At 40.4% G+C, this 26,408-nt stretch overlaps 1 protein-coding gene across 1 annotated transcript; it reads right to left on the minus strand.

The window, feature by feature from the left end:
- Positions 1 to 6,203: 6,203 nt before the first annotated feature.
- On the minus strand, positions 6,204 to 8,780 carry LOC125145989 (myocilin-like). Its single transcript, XM_047821205.1, has 3 exons — positions 8,527 to 8,780; positions 7,308 to 7,378; positions 6,204 to 7,142 (listed from the first exon to the last, which is right to left on the minus strand). Exon 3 carries the CDS (start codon positions 7,067 to 7,069, stop codon positions 6,539 to 6,541), a length of 531 nt encoding a protein of 176 aa, XP_047677161.1. The 5' UTR covers positions 7,070 to 7,142; positions 7,308 to 7,378; positions 8,527 to 8,780; the 3' UTR covers positions 6,204 to 6,538.
- Between the last annotated feature and the right edge of the window lie 17,628 nt (positions 8,781 to 26,408).

Here is a 26,408-nt window from a genome sequence, read left to right on the forward strand (position 1 = left end):
CCTGAATAAGTAGGTCTTCAATCGCTGCTTGAAAATAGCCAGTGACTCAGCTGTCCGGACCTCTAGGGGAAGTGCACTATTTGCCTTTCATACTTTATTCCTGATAGACATACCTCTCCAAATAACCAGTCATGGAGCCTCGATGTTTGGAATGCACTATGATGCAAGAGGTACTCCTGTTTGTGATCAGGGGACCTCAGAATGGCAACAACCAGATCTGTGGAGGGTTTTGTCCATAGCATTTCAACCTACAATAACATCCACCTTATGAATTACTTTCTCTCAACTTTATTGACTAAAATAGTACACAGTTTTAAATGTTTACATTAATGACAGTATTACCTCATCGTCTACAGATAGGATCTCTGCAGGTAGAGAATGCTGGTCCAGATTTGAACCTGTTGCCTGGCTCTTTGCCAGGTCCTTTCTGCACTTCTGGGTCTTTTGTTTTTTTTTGTGGAACTGGTATGTTGTGTGGTGCTGAAAAGTATTTGGATTTACTCCCTGATAATTGTGTTTTCCTTCTCTTCATCCATGTTTCCTGGGAATGACCGATGTCCATCGGTGGCCGAGGCTTTAGCAAAAGATCTTCAGAGAGGTTGTGCTGAATGATGTGTTCGGTGTATCTTGATTGCAGGGAGCAATGCATTTTTCTAATGAAAGTTCCTGGTCTGAGCTTTTTCTTTTGAATTCATTATGGTATGTTTTACAATTCCAAGCCACCTTTCCACATGGCAATTAGTGTCTCTTTTTTTGTGTGATTTTGTTTTTATGTCTTTCTGATCATGTGATCCACATTCTAGGTGTCTTAACAGCAAACCACTCCACATAGGAAAAATGGCAAGATAGTGGTCAAAGAGCATGTCGATGATACCTGGACAAAAGTATGGATTGTTGTCCTCAGAGAAAGAGGTCTCACTTGCTGCGTGTTCCTTGGCTTCTTCAAAGATCCGTCTGAAATACGGTATGAAGGGTGAGTTACCCACAATTGTGGTAGCATTGTTTCTGTCTTCACAGCCCCATTTTTCCCTGTCTCCAATTTCCAACGTTTCATCGAGCTTGCCTTCTTGGGGTTTAACAATTACTCTTTCAAGAATTTGCAGGCTTGCCGTGAGGTTTTCACTGCTATTTGGAGTTGTCAGGACAGAACACAGTGCACTAAAGATATATTTTGTTTCATCTAGTGAACAGGCATTCTGCAGTCTTGCAAAGGTAAATGTGACAAAGTCTCTCAGGCCTTGGTCGTCAGTTTGCTTTGATATTGCCTGTCTGACTGCTTTGAGGATGTGAGCAGAACATATGTGCAGCACAGTGTAAGGCTTCATGTCATCCTGAGTTTTTTTGCCTGTGCAAATATCAAAAGCTCTTTCTAGGTAGGTGGTGATGTGCTCTCTGTGGAAAGCTACCAAAACACTTTGCATGAGACCCCAGCTATAGTCTGTCTCAACCTGTGTGTATTTGGACAAATGCAATGTAAATTTGAGCTTTGTACATATGAACACCAAAGGGGTCCATGCTAAAATGCTGTATGTATCCTGGTAATTTAAAAAATCTGGTGTCACATCCTCTTAGTATTCCTTGCATGAGATGTATTTCAATTAACACATCAGTGTGGAGTAGTTTGTTCTTCCTAATTTCTGAGCGAATTACCTTCAGCACATTCCTGTTGAGGCAGCTGGATATATTTCCACACAAAAGTTCTTCTTTGGGTGTAGTTTTGAGTGTTGAGTAGAAATAATGACTAGATCCACGTGTAATTGCTCTTGCAAGTGCTTCCCTTTTGAGGTTTGTTGCTGGCCTAAACCTTTTGTCACCCATTATAGAGATAGTGAGTCCAGGGTGGCCTTAATTTAATGGAACCTTTTGAAGGTCTTATTTTGTTCCATTCCTTTTCTGTTAAGAGTTATTGAAAACTGTTTATGCACCTTTTGTGCTGTCCTGTAAACAGTTAGACCAGCATCTCCCAATGGGGCATTCTCACTTGTTTCTCTTCCTTCCAGGTTCACTCTGGTATCCTCTGGGGCAATATTATTTAGACAACTATCCTCAGTTGCACTCTCTCTTCCCAGGTCTGCTGTGTCCTCCTGTGAATCCATGTTATTTTGGACAATATCTGCCTCAGTGTCCTCTTTCCAACTCATTACCACGTCTATGGTAGATCAGATTGAACAGTAAGTGTATATTCCTGAACATTTGGACATGAAAATTAGATATTTATGGTCAGCACTTGTTTTAATTCAATCTGAATGATATAAGAATAAATAAATGCTGGTACACATGGTAAATGGAGATAAAAATCTGGTGTGGTATCAACAGTGGTTTGAATATCTTTGTCCATGGTTAATATATGATGCTATTATTTACAAGAAAGCTGCTTTTTTTTTTTTTTTCTTTTTCAGTCTGTTAACAGTAGTTTATGGTTAGACCAAAGACTATTTGGTTTGATAGTATGATTCTTAGACACATTACTTAATGTCATAACATCGTTTTACCAGCAGATGGCGTTTATTTATTTATTTATTTTTATGTACAATTTCTTTTACAGTTAGTGACATGTATTTATGATTACTGTGTTCACATTTACAAACCTCTTCACACAGTTAGAACAACAACAGTCTATATGACTGAATCACCTTTCACTGCTTTGTATTATGGAAAAGCATTAAAAAAAACTCAGCTTTCAAACTTCATGAATTCTTCTATTGTTCAAACTCATCAAAACTTCAACAAAACTGTGTATCTACAGAACATTTTTCACCTTTACATACTGTTTTATAAACTAATCAATATAATTAAAAAACTCCAAGCAAATTATCTTTATTATTATAATAAAATATATTTATTCAAAGTTTTAATAAAATAAATAAAGCAATAGACTAAAACTAATGTAAGTAATGCAGTGTATTATTAAGTGTATTATTAATGTATTAAGTATATATTAATAATTAATATATATGTATATATATATATATATATATATATATATATATATATATATATATATATATATATATATATATATATATGCGTAACTGAAGTAAATAAGTGTATTGAAGTGTAGGTGTTAAAAATGCAAACAAAATAATAATAATAATACCAATGTGCAGCAGTACAACTACTGTTGTCCATTCAGTTAAGTCCAGTGATGAAACCACTGATACGAAACCCAGTGTGACTTCAAGTGCACCAAAACCATCTTCCAGTGTGCTGTCAGAACTTAAAGAACTGAGAACTGATGTAGCCTCATTAAAAACACTCAGTGCTGAAATAGCTCACATTCGAGAATCATTGCAGCAACCAGCCTTTGACCAGGTCCTACACCGAGAGCCTTTGACCGAGAATTTGTTCAGTGTCCAGTGCAACCATATTGGGCATCACCGGGTGCCAACCAAACCAAAGTGAACACTCAATTCCAACCCCAGTACATGCCTCGACAATATTATGCACCGACTACTCGTTCCCAAGCAACAAAGTGCTTCAATTGTCAGCAGCAAAGAACAGAAGACCATTGCATGCATTGCTTTAGAAGTGGCAGTAGTGAGCACTTCCAAGCAGGATGCAGAATCCGTGGCATTAAGCCTTCAAAAGAGAGTTCTTTAAATGGAGAGCGGTTACCCCCACGGAACAGGGAGTCACCAGATCTACTAACCAGTCCCAAAGATGTGCAGCCTGTGGAAGAATAGAGAACCAAATGAAAGTGTTCACGAAGTAAAAAGGTACTGTATTGTTCTAAAAACTGGCAAACTCACCATTGGACCGAACACAAGAAAACTTGTATCAACTCACAGAGTTCAGTGTCAAATTCCTGCATAACCATGAGTGTTCACACCCCTTGCAGAACCCAAGTTAATCAGCATTCCCCTGTGACATCATTAATTGGGAGGCAATGTCTAGTTGAGTGTTACCTGCAAGGTCAATGATTTCAAGCACTCTGGGACACTGGCTCTTCAGGTAGGTGTCATTGATGAAGTGTGAAAGAGGAATACTTACCCGAAGTCTGAGAGATGTTTCCAATATTCTTGAGGCTCCAAATACATTGAACCTTGTCCCTGCCAATTGTATTGACCTGCCCTATACCGGATATGTTGAATTGACATTCAGATTATCATCACAATCATCGCACCAAGCTGAACTTGTCATCCCAGAACCTCTCACACCCTGTCATAGGTTTCAATGTGATAGAACAAATTGTGAACTCCGTTGAGCAAGCACAACCAACCACTGTAAATAAAATGTTGGAGAGAACTGTGGAAGCTGCAGTCCCCAGCTTAAAGAGGAGCAAAGTTCAGACATTTGCAGCACAGTGAAGTGATCCCAGTGAAGCAGCACAGTCAGTGATCCCAGTAAGGAGTCCATTACAATAATCCACCCTGCTGGTGATGAAAGCATGAACAAGTTTCTCTAAGTCCTGTCTTGAGACAAAACATCTAATTCTGGCTATATTTCTGAGATGGTAGTAAGCTGATTTGCTTATCGCTTTCACATGACTACGAAATTAAGGTCAGACTCTAAAATGACACCAAGATTTCTGACTTTATTTTGTGTCTTTAGACCCCTAGAGTCAGGGTGTGTGTTAACCTCGAGAGTTTCATCTTTATTTCCGAATACAATGACTTCGGTTTTGTCTTTGTTTAACTGGAGGAAGTTTTGACGCATCCAACTGTTAATTTCATCAATGCACTTACATAGAGAGTCAATGGGGCTGTAGTCATTAGGGGACAGGGCTAAGTATATCTGGGTGTCATCTGCATAGCTGTGCTAAGTAATTTGGTTCTTTTTCATTATTTGACCAAATGGGAGCATATACAAATTAAAGAGAAGTGGTGCGAGAATTGAGCCCTGTGGGACTCCACATGTCATGGATGTCCACTCAGATTTATGGTTACCTATGTTCACATAGTAACCTCTCCCTTTTAGGTATGATTTAAACCATTTGAGGACAATCCCAGAAAGCCCTACCCAGTTTTCCAGTCTATGTAAGAGTATGGTGTGATCTACTGTGTCAAAGGCAGCACTAAGGTCTAGTAGCATCAGCACTGATATTTTACTCGAATCAGAGTTTAAGCGAATATCATTTATTATCTTTATGAGCACCGTCTCTGTGCTGTGATGCTGGCGGAAACCAGACTGAAAATTGTCCAGGTAGCCATTTGAGTTTAAGAATTTGTTCAGCTGACTGAAAACAACCTTTTCAATGATCTTGCCTATAAAAGGAAGATTAGAGATTGGTCTGTAGCTAAGTATGGTTTTGTCTAGGTTACTCTTTTTTAGGAGAGGCTTAACAACTGCTGTTTTTAGGGGCTCTGGAAAAGTGCCTGTGAGCAGAGACGTATTTACTATTTTTAAGAGGTCAGTTTCTAAGCAGTTAAGTACCTTTTGAGAAAGGATGTGGGGGGGGGGGGGCAAGGCTGCAAGTTGATGCTTTAAGATGTTGTTTTTATATCAATTATGTTAAATTCTGAGAAAATGACCAATTTTTGAGGTTGTTGTCGTGAGGTCTGACTGACCACATTACAATATGAGGCCGTATTGATTGCCATTCTGATATTACTGATTTTCTCAGAGAAAAAGGTTGCAAACTCATTGCATTTGTTGTCAGAGAGCATTTCACTAGGAACTTGATTTGGGGGGTTTGTTAGTGTCTCTACAGTAGCAAAAAGAGTGCGAGTGTTGTTTATGTTGTTGTTTATAATGTTTGAGAAGAAGATCTGTCTAGCTGTGCCTAGTTCTACATTGAAAGCACGAAGACTGTCCTTATAGATGCTATAATGTACTTCAAGTTTTGTTTTCCGCCACATACGTTCAGCTTTTCTGCATGTTCTTTTCATGCTCTGTACCGCTGTTGTGTTTCTCCAAGGTGCTTTACGTCTGCCAGTGATCATCCTGACCTTTACTGGAGCTATACCATCAATAACATCTTTAACTTTTAAGTTCAAATTTTCAAGGAGAACATCAACAGAGTCTGCTGATATGTTTGGCAACATTGATATAGCATTCATAAATACCTCACTGGTGTCTTCATTTATGAACCTTTTTTCGACATAGACAGATCTAGCATCAGTGGCAGGACAGATCAATAAATCAAAGTAAACACAGAAATGGTCAGATAGCGCTTCATCCTTGATAACAGTGGATGGAATGTTTAGACCCTTGCTAATGAGCAGATCAAGAGTGTGTCCCCTATTTAACAGTTCACTTGCAGTATTGTTTTCTGCATTGTCTATATGAATGTTGAAATCTCCAGCAATAACAAAATAATCAAATTCAGAGGAGATTGGTGATAAAAGTTCTGTGAATTCATCAACAAATGTTTGGTTGTATTTGGGAGGCCTATAATTAATTGTTAACAGAATGCGTGGTGTACCTTTTAGAGCAATACACAAATATTCAAAAGACTGGTAATCACCAAGTAACACTTGCTTGCATTGAAAGGCATCTTTGAATAAAGCAGCTATTCCTCCACCAGAAGACGTTTTGGAAGCACTTATGTTATCACTGTATTTGCAGTTGAATCTATTTGCCAGAAGATGGCGCTAATTTACACGATGTTATAAAAGTTGGGTTGTACAGTGTACAGTCTGCCACACACCATGAAAGCGTTCGCCACTTTGTTCTTCTGGATGTTGGTCTCCCAGCTTCTGATCACTCTCAGGTGTTCAGGATCCAGCTGTGAGATAATGACGGCTCCACGAGCCTTTTCTGTGCAGTAAATGGCCCACAGTCCCTTCTCGTCCACAGCCAGGTCGATGTCGGTGTAGCCACCCCATGAATAAGGATACTGGCTGTGCAATCCTGGGTGTCCTGGGAATCCAGGCCACGATGTTCTCGGTGGCAAGATCATAACGCAGCTCTGTCTGCGTCGGTAGTAAAGCGATCTGTGGTACACGGTGGCCCCGGGGCTCCCCGTCGACTCTGGTAAAAGCAGGACCTTGGTGGGGTAACCACGGGCGAGCTGCTCCAGGTTTTCATAGGCGTACAGTTCTCGTACTTCACTGCTCACAGTGTCGATGCACCACACCGTGTCTGGCCCATACAGAGCTCCTGGAGACTCTGGGTCCTGGAACCACATTCCCTATTTTCCTGTGATGCTGGAGCCTTCTGATGGGTCTCAGGCTCACTGACAGAAACAAGTTCCCTACAGCCTTTTATACATAGAATAAACAAAACAGATATTTATCATAAAAATCAAGTTGTTTGTAGGCACATTTCAAATTTCATGTCCATGGTTTTTTTAATGGCTGGTTGCTAATTTATAGATTTAAAGTCATTTTTTTATTTAACAGTCTTCAAAAATGAAGCTGTCAGACCTGCATTGTCCTGAAAGTTCTCCTGGACTTTGGGAGGAACTGGAACTTCAGACACGGTGATTAAAGCAGATCTGATGTGACAGAAAATAAATATCAAACATACTTAATTGTAAATTTTTTATTCCTTACAATTTCACTTAGACTTTAAAGACATGTTTATGGAAGGAGTCTCCAGTGTCAGTGCTTTGGAATGGTCAGAGTGAAGTGTTTACATACAGAGAGAGAGAGAGAGAGAGAGAGAGAGAGAGAGAGAGAGAGAGAGAGAGAGAGAGACTAGAACAGGAACTACCATATTGCATGGACGTTCCAGCACATTAAATATAACTAAATGGATAAACTGTAAGTTGTTTAATTTAAAACTGTTGTGATGTTTTAGAAAATGATTGTTTTCCTTTAGCTAGAGAGCTTTACTACACACTCTTACACACTTTACTACACACTCTTACACACTTTACTACACACTCTTACACACTTTACTAGACACTCTTACACACTTTACTACACACTCTTACACACTTTACTACACACTCTTACACACTTTACTAGACACTCTTACACACTTTGCTAGACACTCTTACACACTTTGCTACACACTCTTAGACACTCTAGACACTCTTACACTCTGACACTCTAGACACTCTTACACACTTTGCTAGACACTCTGACACACTTTGCTACACACTCTTACACACTTTGCTACACACTCTTACACACTTTACTAGACACTCTTACACACTTTGCTACACACTCTTACACACTTTGCTAGACACTCTTACACACTTTGCTACACACTCTTACACACTTTGCTACACACTCTTACACACTTTACTAGACACTCTTACACACTTTACTAGACACTCTTACACACTTTGCTAGACACTCTTACACACTTTACTAGACACTCTTACACACTTTACTAGACACTCTTACACACTTTACTAGACACTCTTACACACTTTACTAGACACTCTTACACACTTTACTAGACACTCTAAAAGAAATGGACATCTATGGAAAATGTTATTAGGCGACTTTCTGTACATGCAGTAAATAAATTCCTTTTTCCCCATAAGGCGTTTTTTTTTTATTACTTTCTTAAAAATGAATATTTTTCTGCACGTAAACCTGAAATAGCATAATAAAAGTTTAACTGTAGAATAAGTTTGCTGCTTTTATACATTATAGAGCTCTATTATTTTTCCTGTTTATATATTTTTACCCTAAATGAGGAGCCTGGAAACCTCATCAGCTGAAGCGTAGAGCAGCGGCCCTGAGGGGCACAGGGCTGAACAGGAGACCAGTCTATCGCAGAGCACTTTCACACACACACACACACACACACACACACACACACACACACACACACACACACACACACACACACACACACACACACAGGGTTCACAAAAGGAACCATGTATTTTTGAGAAGAAATGTTGTAACTCCTCTTCATGTGCCAGAGTCTTCATCATCTCCTCCTCCTCTTCTTGGAGGATTCTGTGAGCCTCTCGCTCTCACCCTCCTAAAACACACACATGGGGCAAGGTTTAAACTTGAGGGCAAATGACACAAAAAGGAGACATTTAGTGTATTTTTTTTCGTGTGTGTGTGTATGTGTGTATGTGTGTGTATGCATGTGTGTGTGTCTATGTATGTATGTGTGTGTGTCTATGTATGTATGTGTGTGTGTGTGTGTGTGTATGTGTGTGTGTATGTGTGTGTATATGTGTGTGTGTGTGTATGTGTGTATATGTGTGTGTATGTGTGTATATGTGTGTGTATGTGTGTGTCCCTTAGTTCACATGTACATCAGATGCTTAAATGTTTTTCAAATGAAAATGTTTTATTTATTTCTAAATCTATATATTTGTCTTTAATTATTTATTTATTAATATTTGTAATGCATATATTTAATGTTCTTTAATTTAAGACCCCCATTTCCCTTGGTATCTTTTTAATTTGAATGACTTTGTGCTGCTAAAACCCTATATTGAATGACTTTGTTCTGCTGAAACATTAGTGTAGCCCAGCTGGGGTTATATTAAGTATCATTTCTTTTATTTTCATGTAATGGGGCATTTATGATTGTTTGTGGTTCATATAATATCATAACTGTGTCTTTGTGATAAAATAATTGTGCACGTCCCCTTTAAGAGTTTGTTAGTAATACACTGTCTAAAAACGTGGCTTTGCCCAGCAGGTTAGTTCATTTCTTTCTGATTGGCCCTTGTCCTTCTTATTCCCGCCTCTGCAGGTATACTGAGAATTATGATTGGATGAAGGGGTGGAGTTTAGAGCTGCAGATCGGTGTGAGAGGTTTGTTGTTTGTCTCCTGCGAGTTTTAAGGCTAATATATAGAGTAAATAACCACTGACAAAGTGTGTTAAAGCGTCTGTATTTGTCTGACCGAGTGTTATTACTACTTTTATTTGTGTATATAATGTGTACAAGAGTAAAGTTTACGACTTGTTTCTTCTGAGTCTGCTGCACAGACAGCCGAAGCTACGCTAATCCTCCTGACAATCTGACTGCTTTCCTACACTTTAGTTTCCTACACATCCTAGGCTGTTCCGTGCTGACGGCCTGCACCCCAGCAGAGTTGGAGCGGAGATCCTCTCGGACCACATCTCCAGGGCGCTGAACACCTTCTGACTGGTAAACTACTCTTTAAATTTAAATCTCAATAGCCATCCTTCACCTCAGCACATTGACACAGAAAATGCACACATAGCTCACCCTATAGAAACTGTGTCTGTTCCCCGAGCAGTGAGATCCAAAAGTAAATACACGAGAAGTTCTCGAAATAATCTTACTGTAATTAGACCAGAAAAATGCCAAAGAAACAAACAAAAACAGTTCTTAAGGTTTGGACTTCTGAACATTAGATCTCTTGCACCCAAAGCACTTATTGTAAATGAAATGATCTTAGATAATAGCCTTACTGCACTCTGCCTCACCGAAACGTGGATTAAACCAAATGAATACATCAGTCTAAACGAGTCTACACCATCAGGATATATCTATAAGCACGAGCCTCGTCTGACTGGTCGTGGAGGTGGTGGAGGTGGTGTCACCACTATCCTTAGTGATTACCTCACTGTTAGCCAGAGAACACAGCATAGATTTTATTCTCTTGAAGAGCTCGTCCTTAATGTTACACTATCGCACATGCACACAAAGAAATCCCTGATGTCTCTTGCTCTAGTGACCGTGTACAGACCCCCAGACCCCCAGGGCCCCAGGGCCCTACACAGTTTTTCTTAGAGAATTCACAGATTTTCTCTCAGACCTATTGGTTAACTTTGACAAAGCATTAATTGTAGGAGACTTTAACATTCATGTTGACGACACAAATGATGCTTTAGGACTCACATTTATGGACTTACTAAACTCACTTGGGCTCAAACAAAACATCACTAGTGCAACTCATCGACGTAACCACACACTAGATTTAATAATATCACACAGAATAGAAGTCACTGATATAGATATCATACCTCAAAGTGATGACATCACAGACCATTACATCATAATGTACACACTACCTATAGAACAGACTAACTGTGTCTCACCACGTTATCGACTCGGTAGAACCATTATTCCGACCACCAAAGACAGATTCACAAATAACCTGCCTGATCTGTCTGGACTTCTTACTGTACCCTCAAACTCAAACCACCTAGATGTAATGACTAACAGCATAGACGCTATATTCACTAGCACATTAGACACTGTTGCCCCAGTCAGATTACAGAAGGTTAGAGATAAAACACTTGCACCATGGTATAATAGTCATACTCACACCCTCAAGAGAGAAACCCGTAACCTCGAACGGAAATGGAGAAAAACTAAATTAGAGGTGTTTAGAATTGCGTATAAGGACAGTATGTCCAGCTATAGACAGGCTCTAAAAGCTGCTAGGGCTGAGCACCTGAGCAAACTCATAGAAAATAACCAGAACAATCCCAGGTTTTTATTTAGCACAGTGGCTAGTTTAACAAAAAAACAGAAATCTGAACACACGTCCATCACATTTCAGTAGTGAGGACTTTATGAGATTCTGCACTGATAAAATCGAAAGTATCAGGAATAAAATAGGTGACGCTCAACATATGAGAGCAACCAGTGACACAATCTCACCTAAGGCTTTACACAGCTTTACAAGTACAGGACAGGAAGAGTTAGATAAACTTATTACTACAGCTAAATCAACAACATGTTCACTAGACCCCATCCCAACTAAACTACTGAAAGAAGTGTTACATAAAGCTGGTGAGCCTCTTCTTAATATCATTAACTCCTCTTTATCTTTAGGTTACGTCCCGAAGTCTTTTAAGTTGGCAGTTATTAGGCCACTCATCAAAAAACCTAACTTAGATCCTAATGAACTATCAAATTACAGACCTATCTCACATCTTCTGTTTATGTCTAAAATACTTGAAAAGGTTGTGTCTGTTCAACTGAGCTCCTTCTTACAGGAGAGCAACATCTCTGAAGAGTTTCAGTCAGGTTTCAGGCCCCATCATAGCACAGAAACTGCACTTGTTAAAGTTACAAACGACTTGTTCTTAGCTTCGGACCAAGACTGTATGTCACTATTAGTTCTACTTGACCTTAGTGCTGCATTCGACACTATAGACCACAACATTCTTCTAGATCACTTACAATATTACACAGGTATTCATGGTCAGGCTTTAAGCTGGTGTTTATTAGACAGTAACTTGTCTTTTAAAAATCATATCGCCCATACTACCAAAACAGCCTTCTTCCACCTTAGAAATATCACGCTGAGAAACATCCTGTCTGTATCTGATGCTGAGAAGCTAGTTCATGCCTTCATGACCTCTAGACTGGACTATTGTAATGCATTACTAGGTGGTTGTCCTGCATCTTTAATAAATAGGTTACAGTTAGTCCAAAATGCAGCTGCCAGAGTTCTCACTAGGACAAGAAAGTATGACCTTTAACCCCAATGTTATCATCTCTACACTGGCTACCTGTTAAGTTTAGAACTGATTACAAACTGCTGCTACTTACGTACAAGGCTCTTAATGGTTTAGCTCCCATGTATCTAACTAGTCTTCTAACACGTTACAATCCTTCACGCTCTCTGAGATCACAAAACTCAGGACTTCTGCTAGTTCCCAGAATATCTAAGTCTACTAAAGGTGGTAGAGCGTTTTCTTATTTAGCTCCCAAACTTTGGAATAGTCTTCCTGATAGTGTTCGGGGCTCAGACACCTTTCCCAGTTTAAATGTAGATTAAAAACTCATCTCTTTAGTCAGGCGTACACATAATACATCCCATAATATCATGCACCAGTACATCAGACCAGCACATTTTTATGAACAGCAGATATGTTAATCCCTTTCCACTGCTTCTCTCTTTGTACCCATCCCGAGGCATCCAGACACTGTACCAGCTCCCAACGTCCTCTGTGGGACGAAGCCTTTGGACGTCCACTGAGCCGAGGCCGACTCTAAGAATCCTGAGACATCTCCAGTTAGCCTCTGTGACACCAAGGAGATCTGAAGTCCATGAACCTTACACCAATACAACATTTACCTGACTGTATATTACAATCACACCCCCAGTGTCACCCATATGAGGATGGGTTCCCCCTTGAGTCCGGTTCCTCTCAAGGTTTCTTCCTTTACCAATTTAAGGCAGTTTTTCCTTGCCACTGCTGCCTGAGTCACCTCAGACTTGCTCATAGGGGAATAAATACATACACATTGTGAACTATATACAACTAATAATAATCTAGAATTTTTATTCTGTTAATTCTTATTTCTTTTATTATTCGTTATTTCCTTTATCATTAATTATGTTTACCTTCTGCTCTATGTTTATGTTCTGTAAAGCTGCTTTGAGACGATGTCTATTGTAAAAAGTGTTATACAAATAAACTTGAATTGAATTGAATCGAAAGTGTGTACACACACACACACATATATATATATATATATATATATATATATATATATATATATATATATATATATATATATATATATATATATATATATATATATATATATATATATATTACCTTATAGCCTACTGCATGCTAAAGTGCTACAAGTGTGTGTGTGTGTGTGTACACATATATACACATATATATAAAACCTTTCCTGATAGCCTACTGCATGCTAAAGTGCTACAACCCACATGGAAAGAACCTATATAAACATATATGTTTCAATATAGGTTTTGATATATGTGACCTACATAAAATTGGCTGTTTTCCTATATTATATGTACATATATGCGTGCATACATGTACCTATATAGGTACATGTATGCACGTATATTATGCACCTATATGTTCACCTATATAATAGTAAAATTAAAATCAGAAAATGCTAATTTATCCACACTGATACCATACTGACACCACCACCAGTCAGATATCTGGACATGATTGATGAGTTGTGATTGATCTAAATAAAATCATTTTATTATGGGATGTCATTGACTTGACATTCTATTGTTTACTAAGAATAGTCCCATAATAAAATGATTTGGTATCATTTTTGTTTTCCTCACTGCTGCAGGGGTGTGGCGTGAGAATCTGGGGGTGTGGTGTGAGAATCTGGGGGTGTGGCGTGAGAATATGGGGGTGTGGCGTGAGAATCTGGGGGTGTGGCATGAGAATATGGGGTGTGTGGCGTGAGAATAGGGGGGTGTGTGGCGTGAGAATAAGGGGGTGTGTGGCGTGAGAATGGGGGGGGGTGTGGCGTGAGAATAGGGGGGGTGTGAGGCAAAAGAATAGGGGGGGGTGGCGTGAGAATATGGGGGTGTGGCGTGAGAATATGGGGGTGTGGCGAGAGAATATGGAGATGTGGCGTGAGAATATGGGGGGGTGTGGCGTGAGAATATGGGGGTGTGGCGTGAGAATATGGAGATTGGCGTGAAGAATATGGGGGGGTGTGGCGTGAGAATATGGAGGTGTGTGGCGTGAGAATATGGGGGTGTGGCGTCAGAATAGGGGGTGTGTGGCGTGAGAATCTGGGGGTGTGGTGTGAGAATAGGGGGGTGTGGCGTGAGAAGATGGGGGTGTGGCGTGTGAATATAGGGGTGTGTGGCGTGAGAATATGGGGGTGTGTGGCGTGAGAATATGGGGATGTGGCATGAGAATATGGGGGTGTGGCGTGAGAATAGGGGGGTATGGCGTGAGAATAGGGGGGTGTGGCGTGAGAATATGGGGGTGTGGCATGAGAATAGGGGGTGTGTGGCGTGAGAATATGGGGGTGTGGCGTGAGAATAGGGGGGTGTGGCGTGAGAATAGGGGGGTGTGTCCCAGATATTTGTCAGTCTCACCAGTGCAAAAAAGAAAGTCAGTCCTAAATATTTGAAAAATTCTTTAACAATGAAGTTTTTCCAGGAATATTTTTGCCACTGGCAATGTTTTTTGCAGCGTTTGTGTTTGTGTTATTACACAAAGTGGTTGCTGCAGTGTCACTGACATAAAGTTTGAAAAGGTCCAATGGTGTGGATGTGGATGTGGGGCGGAGCTGATGTCCTGGCTTTCTTGTGGGGATGAACCTTTTGGGCACTGGTGGGATGTCTGGCTGACTCTCTCTGTTCCATGATGGAGTTGGGGCTGCTGGCTGTGGTGATCTAGATCTCGACCTAGTGGATTCAGGACTCTGTCGACCCCTCAAGCTGCCGGATCTGGATCTTGACGGCGCTCTCCCTCGTGACCGTGACTGCAGCCGTCCTATTCCTGGCAGCTGCTGGGGTGCTGCAGCAGAAGTGGAAGGGCTCTCCACAGCGGAAGAATCGGAGCTTTCCTGTCTGGCTTGGGTGGGTGGGCTGGTGTCTTCATTATCACGACTGTAAAACAAATAAATAAAGCAAAATATTAGATCATACATATCAGATCAATGAGTGTTTTTGTATTTTATTTCAAACATGAGATAACAATCGCTGAGATTGCTACTGTACCCCCAACCCACTACAGCTATAAGGTGAGCAGTGTTGAAAGCCCTACCGCCACTACAACATCCATGAGACATTCTCTCCACAGCTAAAAGGTGTCACCATCTCTAGGTAAACTCTCTAAACCTCAGACAAAAAAATGGCTGAGACAAAGTGTAATCCACAACTCTTACTACTCTGTAACATAGAAAAAAGAAATACTACTTTTACAGAACTTATTTTTACATATTTAGAAAACGGCAATATAATAATTATTATTATTATATTTAGAAAACGCTACTGTGTGCATTTCTATTTTATCATATTACTTTTTTTTTATTTATACTTTTACAGTAAATAAATAAATATCACTTACTCTTCAGGGGGTCTAGACCATCCTGGTAATCGAGTTCCTCATCAGTCAAAAAGCTCTCTTCTCCTGAATATTCATCATCCTGCATGGCTTCAAAAAAGGCCAGCGCTTGATTTGTGTCCATATATCTCCGACGATCCATTGTTCTCCGTGTATCCTCAAACTTTCTCCTCAAACTTTCTCCACAAAACTACTCAAAACTGCCGCGCGCGTCTCTCTCTCTCTCTCTCTCTCTCTCTCTCTCTCTCTCTCTCTCCTCTCCTCTCTCTCTCCTCAAAACTACTTGCTGTGAGTCTCTCTCTCTCTCTCTCTCTCTCTCTCTCTCTCTCTCTCTCTCTCTCTCCCCACTATAACAGAGCTGGGGTTCATGCGTAATGACGCACACCAACGTGGCTGACGGATCAGCCTGTCATTGGTCAAAGCCTCACGCAAAGCGTCATGAGATCCAAAATGGCAGCTAGCATCAAGCTAGCGGCCAAAAATAGACAGAACGTTTATAAATTATGGACATCAAGTGGATAAATCTTGGATGTGAGCGTTTTGATTTATTGCTGAACAACTCTGAAAAGATGCACATGTTCCAGGCTGGATAGAAAACCTTCTGTAAAGGCTACAAAGACACCCCCGTGATGGCTAGCCTCGTTAGCTTTCTGCTGCGGGAAAAAAGGTAAGAAAATCGATAAACTTCATTAAATAATATAAATATTTATCGGAGGGTCCCGTGTGATGTCGCGGACGATGCCGTCGGGCTCTGAGGCTTAAAGGAAGTTCTATCAGCTTGCACTCCTTGAAAACATTGCTTTATACTTGTCTTCTTATATACATTAGGTACAATGGGGGTGAGGCCATTTAGAGCTTTAAAACAAATAAAAGAACTTGAATTGGACAGACAAGCAGTGTACTGAAGCCAGAACTGCGTAACCGCGGTCACGTTTCCGTGCTTTAGTTAAAAGGCGTGCAGCTGCATTTTGAACTAGTTGGAGGTGAAGACAAGGAAGACTGGCCCAATTGTATTTCTATACAATGGATTTTTTAATAATAATAATTTTTAATTAAAATAAAATTAAACTAGAATACAGTGGCTTCCACATCAATCATTTAAAACCTCATTTAGCAAATCCCTAATTAATCTTTTAATAAAATGTCAAATTTCATGCATGAGCATGTTGTGTTTAGGTGAACTCAGTTTTGAATTCAACATTTTTCACACAGAACACCAGAGAGAGAGCAGAAAGGTGTGACACTCCATACTTTTGTCTTCTTTTCCACAATAATGGCTTCCTCAGTCTGTGCTGAAGCAGGAACGATTGACAGCTTTCCCTAGATTCATGTTTGTTTTTTCTTGAATTCAAGTGAATATCGGTTTCTCGAGCAGATCTTATAATCCAGAATGTGTGCTCATGTTTGACCTCAATAAGTTTCTGCCTAAAGCATTAAACTAAAAGAAAGAAACTCAACCAGTGTTGGATGTGAACTGAAGACATTTCCACAGTACAGTGAACAGATTAAATTAATCATCGTGTCATTGAAAGCTGGTGAAGATTTAAATAGAAAAAAACATTGCTGTGTGGTTTAAACTGAATCTTCCATTAATCCCTAATTTTATTCTCGTCATACTCAGCTATACCAGATGTCAAGATGGACAAAAGGTGCAGCATCTGTAGTAATGGAAGCAATTCCACATACAGCTGTTTGTAAGTAATCATCTAATTTTGCATTCTGATAAACAGACCTGCCTCATCCATCATTTTTTTCTGGCTGGACTTCTCATCACCTTAAACTCACTTGCTGAGGCTGAGGATGGTCTGAGACAAACATCCTAAAGATCATCATGAGATAACTGTGGATGGTACCACAGAGAAACTATAACGATAGCTGTGGATGTTCTTCCTCTGATGGTGTCACAGCCGGAAGAGGAAGGAGACAGACCCGTATGCAGGATAGCTTCAAAGGAAAGGGGTTTAATAAATAATAAAGACAAAGACATAAAGACGATAACAAAAGCAATACAAATGAAGACACTTAACAGAGACTAGACATGACGAGGGGTAAACGTAACTAATGATTCTGCGCTGCACTCGGCAACGCGGCCCACTTAAATATAAAAAGACACGATGACACAATAAGGATCAGGTGTGAAGACAGGGAGGGGCAGACGAAGGCGGGGCAGACACGTGATGAGAAAGATAAACAAAAAGGCATGTGGCCAAAAGTCCGGGTTGAGTCCTGACAGTACCCCCCCCTCGAGGCGTGGCTCCCGAAGCGCCAAACCCCGACAAGGTCTGGGGGGGGGGGGGGTGAGGCACACGGCGAAGGCAGATGGGGGAGCAAGGAATACGGCGAAGGCAGATGGGGGAGCGAGGAACACGGCGAAGGCAGATGGGGGAGCGAGGAACACGGCGAAGGCAGATGGGGGAGCGAGGAACACGGCGAAGGCAGATGGGGGAGCGAGGAACACGGCGAAGGCAGATGGGGAAGTGAGGAACACGGCGAAGGCAGATGGGGGGAGCATGGCACACGGCGAGGCCGGTGGGGGGAGCATGGCACACGGCGAAGGCAGATGGGGGAGCGAGGAACACGGCGAAGGCAGATGGGGGAGCGAGGAACACGGCGAAGGCAGATGGGGGAGCGAGGAACACGGCGAAGGCAGATGGGGGAGCGAGGAACACGGCGAAGGCAGATGGGGGAGCGAGGAACACGGCGAAGGCAGATGGGGGGAGCAAGGCACACGGCGAGGCCGGTGGGGGGAGCAAGGCACACGGCGAGGCCGGTGGGGGAGCAAGGCACACGGCGAGGTAGGTGGGGGGAGCAAGGCACACGGCGGACACAGCCAGCGAGGGCCGAACGACGTCCACAGCTGAGCAGAGGGGCCGAACGACGTCCACAGCCGAGCAGAAGGGCCGAGCGACGTCCACAGCCGAGCAGAAGGGCCACGCGACTTCCATAGCCGAGCTGAAGGGCCGAGCGACATCCACAGCCAAGCTGGAGGGCCGAGTGACGTCTACAACCGAGCTGGAGGGCCGAGCGACGTCCACAGCTGAGCTGGAGGGCCGCACATAACCCCGACGCACCGCTGCCGGATCCACGTCCCGATGACCAGAATATGAAGGGTGGGAGGGGGTGGGAAAAGTCCTTCGCCCTGGGCCGCAGCACCCCCCGCGGAAGAAGTGAAGCGACGCCCTCCTCGGAAACGGAACCGAAAGTGGAGCGACGTCCTTCACCGAAAAATATGCGGGGGCGATGCCACAGGGCAACCAAAAAATAAAAAAGGGGCAAAAACGGTATGGTGACATCCTCCGCGAAGGAAGTGAGGCGACGACGAGGGGTAAACGTAACTAATGATTCCGCGCTGCACTCGGCAACGCGGCCACTTAAATATAAAAAGACACGATGACACAATAAGGATCAGGTGTGAAGACAGGGAGGGGCGGACGAAGGCGGGGGCAAGACACGTGATGAGAAAGATAAACAAAAAGGGCACGTGGCCAAAAGTCCGGGGTTGAGTCCTGACAGATGGCCTTAAGACTGAAATTGCTTAGGCAATGAAATGAATGGCAAAAATGTCTGAAAATGTCATTTCATTTGGATATAATAGACTTGGATTTAAGCTCAAGGTTTCATCATCTCAGAGTTTATCCTGCTTCTGTCACCATCTGGCTTTCTGATGAAGGATCAACTGAGATTGTTTAATGAGGTTTTAATTGTTTACTAAATGCCACAACTCCAACTAATTATCTACCATAAGTGTGATTTGTTCTCCAGTTACAGAGAGGTACAGAAACATCACACCCGTTCCTTAGCTCTGTATGTTTCTTACTTGGTATAGAGAACGGTATGAGGTCGGCCGCTCCATTGTCCGTTGGACTCCTTTGACTGGGTCCTTGCTTGTCCCCTCACCCGGAACGTCCGTGGACTCCTTCAAATGGTCCTTGCTTGTCCTTTGCCCGGATTGTTCGTGGAATCCTTTGCACCGTACCTTCGCTTGTCCCCTCGCCCGGATCGTACCTTATTCAAAGGTACAAAGTACGAAGTTAGTTGTTGAAACGCACAGAATCAGAGAGAATTATTCCATAACAAGACATGAAACAGGGTTTGGTTTGGCTAAACAGACAGGCTACTGAACTCAAAGCAGAAATTAAGCTTCAAAGATGTTATGTCTCTGAAGAAACGAGAGAGAAAATGAAGATAGCACACAAGGGATTACCTTTCATCAGACTGCAGCAAAAGCATGGATACACCACACCATCCACACACACACACACACACACCACACACCACACACACACACCACACACACACACCACACACACACACAGATACACACACACAGATACACACACACAGATACACACACGATATATACAATACTTAGACACATTATTATTATTATATATTATTATTATTATTATTATTATTATTATAACTGGATTATATAATTAATTAAAAAGCTAGAACTTTGTGACACAACTGTATTACACTGTTTGATACTGGCAAGGTTTTTTAAATTAATAATCATAACACAATAATAACTAAATGTACAAGGTTTTTGTGTTTTTATTAGTTCTCTTGATTCTTATTCATTCTCTCTCTCTCTCTCTCTCTCTCTCTCTCTCTCTCTCTCTCTCTCTCTGATAAAAAGAATTACAGGTAAATCCATTTTAATTTTCCAATACAAATCAATTCATAAATCCTTCTTTGGATCTCATTAACCTTATATACTATAGAACTAAAAGATGGACTTAAATGTCATTTAAATAGAGAGTGATGATCAGCCTGTCTGTTTAACCTTTACCTGAACACAGCAAAGGAAACGAAGGGTCATCGGAGACAGAAGCACAACAATCATTACCGTTCTCTCGCTCGTGTCCACTTGATGGTTCGTTCCCGAAAAAAGTCTGTATGGGTGAGTTAAATCTGAGACAGAAAACAAACCGAGATACACACAAAAAATCAAGTGTTAGGGGAACTAAAAAAATTTGCACTAAGTTATGGAATTATTTTTTACTATTTGTAGAGTTTACATTCATCAGTGCCAACACACAGAGTGACGATGGTGAGTTTTCTTGATGCCGTGGCCTCATTTTCTACCTCAATGAACAAGCAAGATATTTTCATTTTCATATGAAAATTCAAATGATGTAAACTCCCCTCAGCCTGCTTTCATTATTGGATAAGGAATTTTTATGATGAGCCAAATTTCTTCTCTCATCTTCAGCAAAAATATCGTCCTGTCAGCTGTGATACGTTTCCTATCGCCTTATAGCTGCCTTAAAACACACTCACTTCAAGTCCCAAAAACTTCAGAGGCCCTTGTTGTATCTGAAAATCTGTAGAAAAGACTTGCTTAACATCTTAGGATTGTGGTCGTTCCCCCAGTCCCCCCCGTAAACTTAAGGAGAAGATCCCAGGTAAAGATAAAGTTAATTCCATGAAGCATCTTAACCACTTAAAAGAGTGCTTAACGGTCAAAAGTGCTTCGACGTGAGGAGGGACATTTAGAGGCTAAAAGAGGTTTCTTTATCAGAGGAGAAAATGGCTGAAAGGTGCAGAAATGTGTTGTATATACATATTTAATAAACGATAGTGAGTTAATAAGATGATAGTTGGATACTCAATCAAGCACCATGATTCGTTAAATTACTTAACAATGAAGACATGGATGTAATTAAGGTTCGTCAAGGGTAGTGGTGTCATAGAAAGTAATCAAAAAGAAGGCTTTGGCTTTAAGTGCAACTGGTGATATCCAACATGATGGTTCTGGCCCCAAATTCTGCAGAAAGTCTGTGTTCATAGCTAAATAATGGCTCCACTAATATCAGGGAATTTGCTTGATTTTTGTCGTTCATATAGTTCTGTGCTCACAAAATCCTGGAGGGCCTTTTTATTAATATTTATACAACAACACTCACCAATCAGCTATTCCTTTACTGGCACAAATATTACAATATTTATAATCAGAACTCAATAACACCATACTGATGGACTTTAACACCACGTCTACCTACTAAACTTTAACACAAGCTTCTGATGCGTCAGAGGGGGAAGGATGGGAGGCTTCAACTGTCCCTAGCTGGTATTTGTTATACGCTAAGGGGCAGTCAGCTGGTTCGGGAGAGCAAGTATAAGGGAACCAACCTGGGGAGAAAAAATGGACCATAATATAAAAATCCTCTGTACCTCACCATCTGTGATCAAAATGTAATCCACATACAGTACCCACCAACAGCAAACGTTTCCCACCTGCAAAGAAGAAGACGGTGTGTAAAGGTCCAATTCTGCTAATCACACCATCAACAATCAGCAGAAACACATCACACACTCACCATACTGATCTTCCCATCATGGGTAATCTAGAGCAGAAAAAGAACAGAGTAAGATGACTAGAAATATTAGAGCACAAAAAGGAAGGTCAAAGTGACATCACACAATGGTGTGTGTGTTCAAATGAGGTCTAGCAGATCTATCAAACTGATGAAATGTGTGGTATGTTTACTGAGATATTACTGAACACATGGAGTTCTGAATTGTGTTTGCAGCAGAACTTACACCAATCAGTGCCACAGAACAGACAGCATGTATGTGACTGAGTCCCGAATCACAGCCCACCTCTTCAACAGCAGCACCTGACAACCACACACACACCACCACACACACACACACCACACCAGTTAATTCACATGATCATGAACAAAACATGTGTATATAGATTCACAAATTTAAAAAAAAGGATAAAAACAAAGCAGACAGAAGGGAACAAGCCTAGACAACTGAATGGGAAAGAGATTCACCTCCTCTTAATTCCTTTCTCTCCAAACTTTTCAGTCCAAATTGGCAGGAAGGCTGTCTAGTCTAGTCTGTCTAAAGAAGCTGCTGGTGGAATACTCAAGTTCTGTTTAATAAGAAGCCTGGATCAAATCTTTAAGGGTCTGTACTTACCATCACGTTGTTACTAGCAATGCAAGGAGCTGATTAATTAGTTGATGCTATCTGTGCTAGCATGGCTATGAGACTGAGTTAGGGAGAAGCTGCTATATTGTCTGATTATACAAATACTCAGAAATTAACGAGACTAGAACAAACCGTTAACATTCACGTTTAAAATCACATGTGGCAGCTAAAGGAGTAACACTTTATACAAGAGCCTGCAAAGCTGCAGAAATAAGGTTAACCAAAAATAGTAAACTATCACACAGGACCTTCTCTTTCTGGACTTACGGCAGTCAATAGAAGAAAACCCTTCCACAAAAACACAATCCTTCCCTGCAGCAACATGCATCAAACCAACAAACGGTGAAGTTTCTCCTCACACAAGCAGCAGTATTCCTGCACACCGTCCTGTCTCTGTTGTGTTTCGACTCCCGACATCACTCTGCCTCAGCCTACAACCTCCGTTTGATCTGACTGAGACTTTTTCACAAAAAGTGATCGTCACAATCACAATAATGGCAGCGATTTCTGTTTGAGGTTCATGTCGGGTGAAAGAACCACAACTAACAACCGCAGACAGACACACACAAAACACACAGACACACAGAAGAAGCACACACACGTGTCCAGCAGCAATCCCACACAGTCCAGTGATGAAGAGGATGTTGAAGAGTCCTGATCCAATGATGGCCTTTACACCAACATCCGCCTGAGTGAAGAACTCACCTGCAAATGTATATTAGATCTAAAATGTGTTTTTAAATTAAGCTCTAAATCACTATCATTTAACCAAGACACAGTTCCACAATGAGTAACATTACTGCATTTGTCTTTGTACAGCTTCTATTGTATTTTCATTCTGTTTGGTCTTCACGTCAGATGAAAGAACCGCAACTTAATTTAGGTAATAATGTAGAAATAAACTACATTGATATTGGTATTTTTATGTTGTATTTTTTGTCGTCTTTAAACTCCATATAGTGTACAAATACCAGTGGATATGAATTCCTTCCTCTCCAGTATTATAATACCAGTGTGTGTTTGTTCTTACTTATAGTGGATATAAAGATTTCAGGTGCTGATGTTCCTGCAGCCATGAGGTAGATATAATGTAGAAATAAACTACATTGATATCGATATTTTTATGTCGCTTTGTAGAAGCCAACATTCTGTTTTCCTGTTTAAGCTTAGACAAAAATGTGTCCAGAGTAACTTGTGAATAGAAATGTTAGGAGTGGAGTAACTGCCATATCACATGTAACTGCCATACAACGTACACATGGTTATCCTTATGTGACAATCTCATCCAATACTATAAAGAAACAAAGTGAAATTAATGCAGCAAAAAGAGAGAAAAGAAATAAAAGACAACAAAGACAGAGAGCGAGGAAAAGGGAAGCTGTGGAAAATAAACTAAAAGAAATGGGGGAATTGTTATTTGTCATAAAGAAATTGAATATATCTGATTAAATCTGTAAAGAAAAGATCTAGAAGGAGCCTGATTCAACACACAGAGGAACAGACACTGTACCTAGACAGTTGGGTCAAGACCCATCATCTTGCTGAAAGAAGATTACAGAATTGTTATAAGTTTTTTCCATTTTTATAATGATAAGTTTCCTTTACCTTTATATGAGTGTATGTAACCATTATGTGATTAAGAAATTATATAATTTCATTATGTTTAGATATTAAGACAAAGAGTAACAGTGAAAGCTTAAAAAAGGAAATCACAAGGTTTTGTGTCAGCAGCATAAGAACACAATCAGCCGTGCAGCTGAGGAGGACATCTCAGGATGTTCTGCAGAAGCATGAGGTCATCAGAGACCTGACGATATGCAGAATGACGTTATGAGATCATACTAATAAATGGTATAAATAGGGTTTAGAACCAGTTATCGGTGTGCATTCACCTAGAGCCAAGCTCATTGTGTTATACTCTGTTATTGCTTATAGAGAGTGCATCAGGAGAAACAAACTCAGGCTCACACTTGGAAAGTGTTTCTTGGTTTGTTTTATCTTTGCATTTTACTTATTTCTACTTACGCTAGAATTGTTTGATTATTGAAGGAGATTTTTGTTTGTAATTTTCTTTTACTTTACATATATTACACACACATCTATCTGTATTACACTACTTTTAATAAAAACAAGGCCTCCCATTGTGAGGATCCTGAAAAGACAAAAGGTTTAAGTCTGACTTCTTCATCTAAAGATACAATCAATAGAATAGGTAGAAGAACTTGGAGCAGAACCTTTGTTAGAAGACCGAGGGACTTCGAAGGACACCTGCGTTCAAGGTAAGAGCAACTCTAATTGTTGATCTTGTGTTTTCAAAACTAACCCGTGCAAACTAGGGCACATCCTTTAGTGGGATAGTGGGAGGGTTTCCTACGCAATCCTAAAGCAAGTGTCACTAAAGGACACGTATGTCAGTATAATTACTTCAGTGTCTGTGTGTGTGTGTGTGTGTGTGTGTGTGTGTGTGTGTGTGTGTGTGTGTACAGTATATATTTTTAATTTAGTGGACATTTTGTTTTTGTTTTTTTTAACTCATGACTAATGTGGACAGAAACCAAAATGATGGTTGGAGGAGAAAATAATGTTGGAGAAGTTATTATATATAAAGACCTGCCAAATACCATTAAACCTTTCAGAGTGATTCATTCATGTATTTCTTCAATTCAATCATATTTACAGCTAAAGAGCTGCTGCTGTAGAGAAAGACTTAAATTTGACAGATTAGTTCTGTTGTCTAGTTCGTTTTATTTCTTTTGATTCCGTCTTGGCTAAGGTGAAATCAGTTCTTTCTTTTAAACCTTTCAGAGTGATTCATTCATGTATTTCTTCAAGACTCCTGTATTTCTTATTAAGGGAGGAAAAGGTGGATTTTACATCACAAAAAACTTCCCTTTTTATAGGGGTGTGTAGACTTTTATATTTATTGTATATAAAAGTCTGAACAAAACATAACTATCTGAGAAAAGACCAGAGTTTCAGCTTACATTTCCTGATAATTACATCTAGATGGAAAATAGCAATGTAGTGATCACAGATTTCACCAGCAACAGCTAACTGCCTTATTGTACAGGTACTGTGTATGGGAATGAATCTTTTATACGCTTTTGAACCTGTATTATATTGGAAGTTCATTTCACCACCTCAGCACTATATTGCTATTTCATTTTAAATTTAATGTAACATCCTTTTAAACTTCACAAAACAATAATAAACATGTATATTTTTATGATGTATGATGTTTGTATGATGTTTTCAGTTCTTTTTTCTTGTTCAGTCTTGAACAGTTGCTCTGAAGTCTGATTCTCATATTCACAAATGATGACAATGTAAACATGTAAATATCTTGTCAGACTTTATTTTAGTCACTTCATCCCCTCTTTTGCTCTGACCAAAAAGATATTACACCTGAAGTCATTTATACTGACGTACGTGTCCCTCAGTGACACTTGTTTTCAGATTGTGTAGAAAACCTTCCACACTATTATTACCTAACTGGGTTAGTATTGAAAACACAAGATGATACTTTATTGTCAGAACATGTCTGAAATATTTCTTGCATCACAGAATATTTTCTATGTTTGCAGCGATCATCACTTACACAACATCACATAATCCACAAACTCAAAAAAACAAACAAAAAAAACCCCCAGCACATTTACAACACTTTACGATTAAGTGTCTTATTTAGCTCAAGCATCGCCTGGTGGGATTCTGTACCTCCGATTTGATGGTAGTAGTTCAAACTCATTATGCAGAACATGATTGGGATCAGAAATTATATTATTAGCCAGTCTTAACAAATTATTATAATAAGTTGAGTCATAAAGCTTCTCTAGAGGCATGCCAACAATCCTTG

Source organism: Tachysurus fulvidraco, chromosome 12, assembly GCF_022655615.1.
Source record: "Tachysurus fulvidraco isolate hzauxx_2018 chromosome 12, HZAU_PFXX_2.0, whole genome shotgun sequence".
In the NCBI taxonomy this organism is placed as follows: domain Eukaryota; kingdom Metazoa; phylum Chordata; class Actinopteri; order Siluriformes; family Bagridae; genus Tachysurus; species Tachysurus fulvidraco.

Bases quoted from the DNA above. Each gene is read 5' to 3' on its own strand.
- LOC125145989 (XM_047821205.1), bottom strand. From the start codon at position 7,069: ATGTGGTTCCAGGACCCAGAGTCTCCAGGAGCTCTGTATGGGCCAGAC.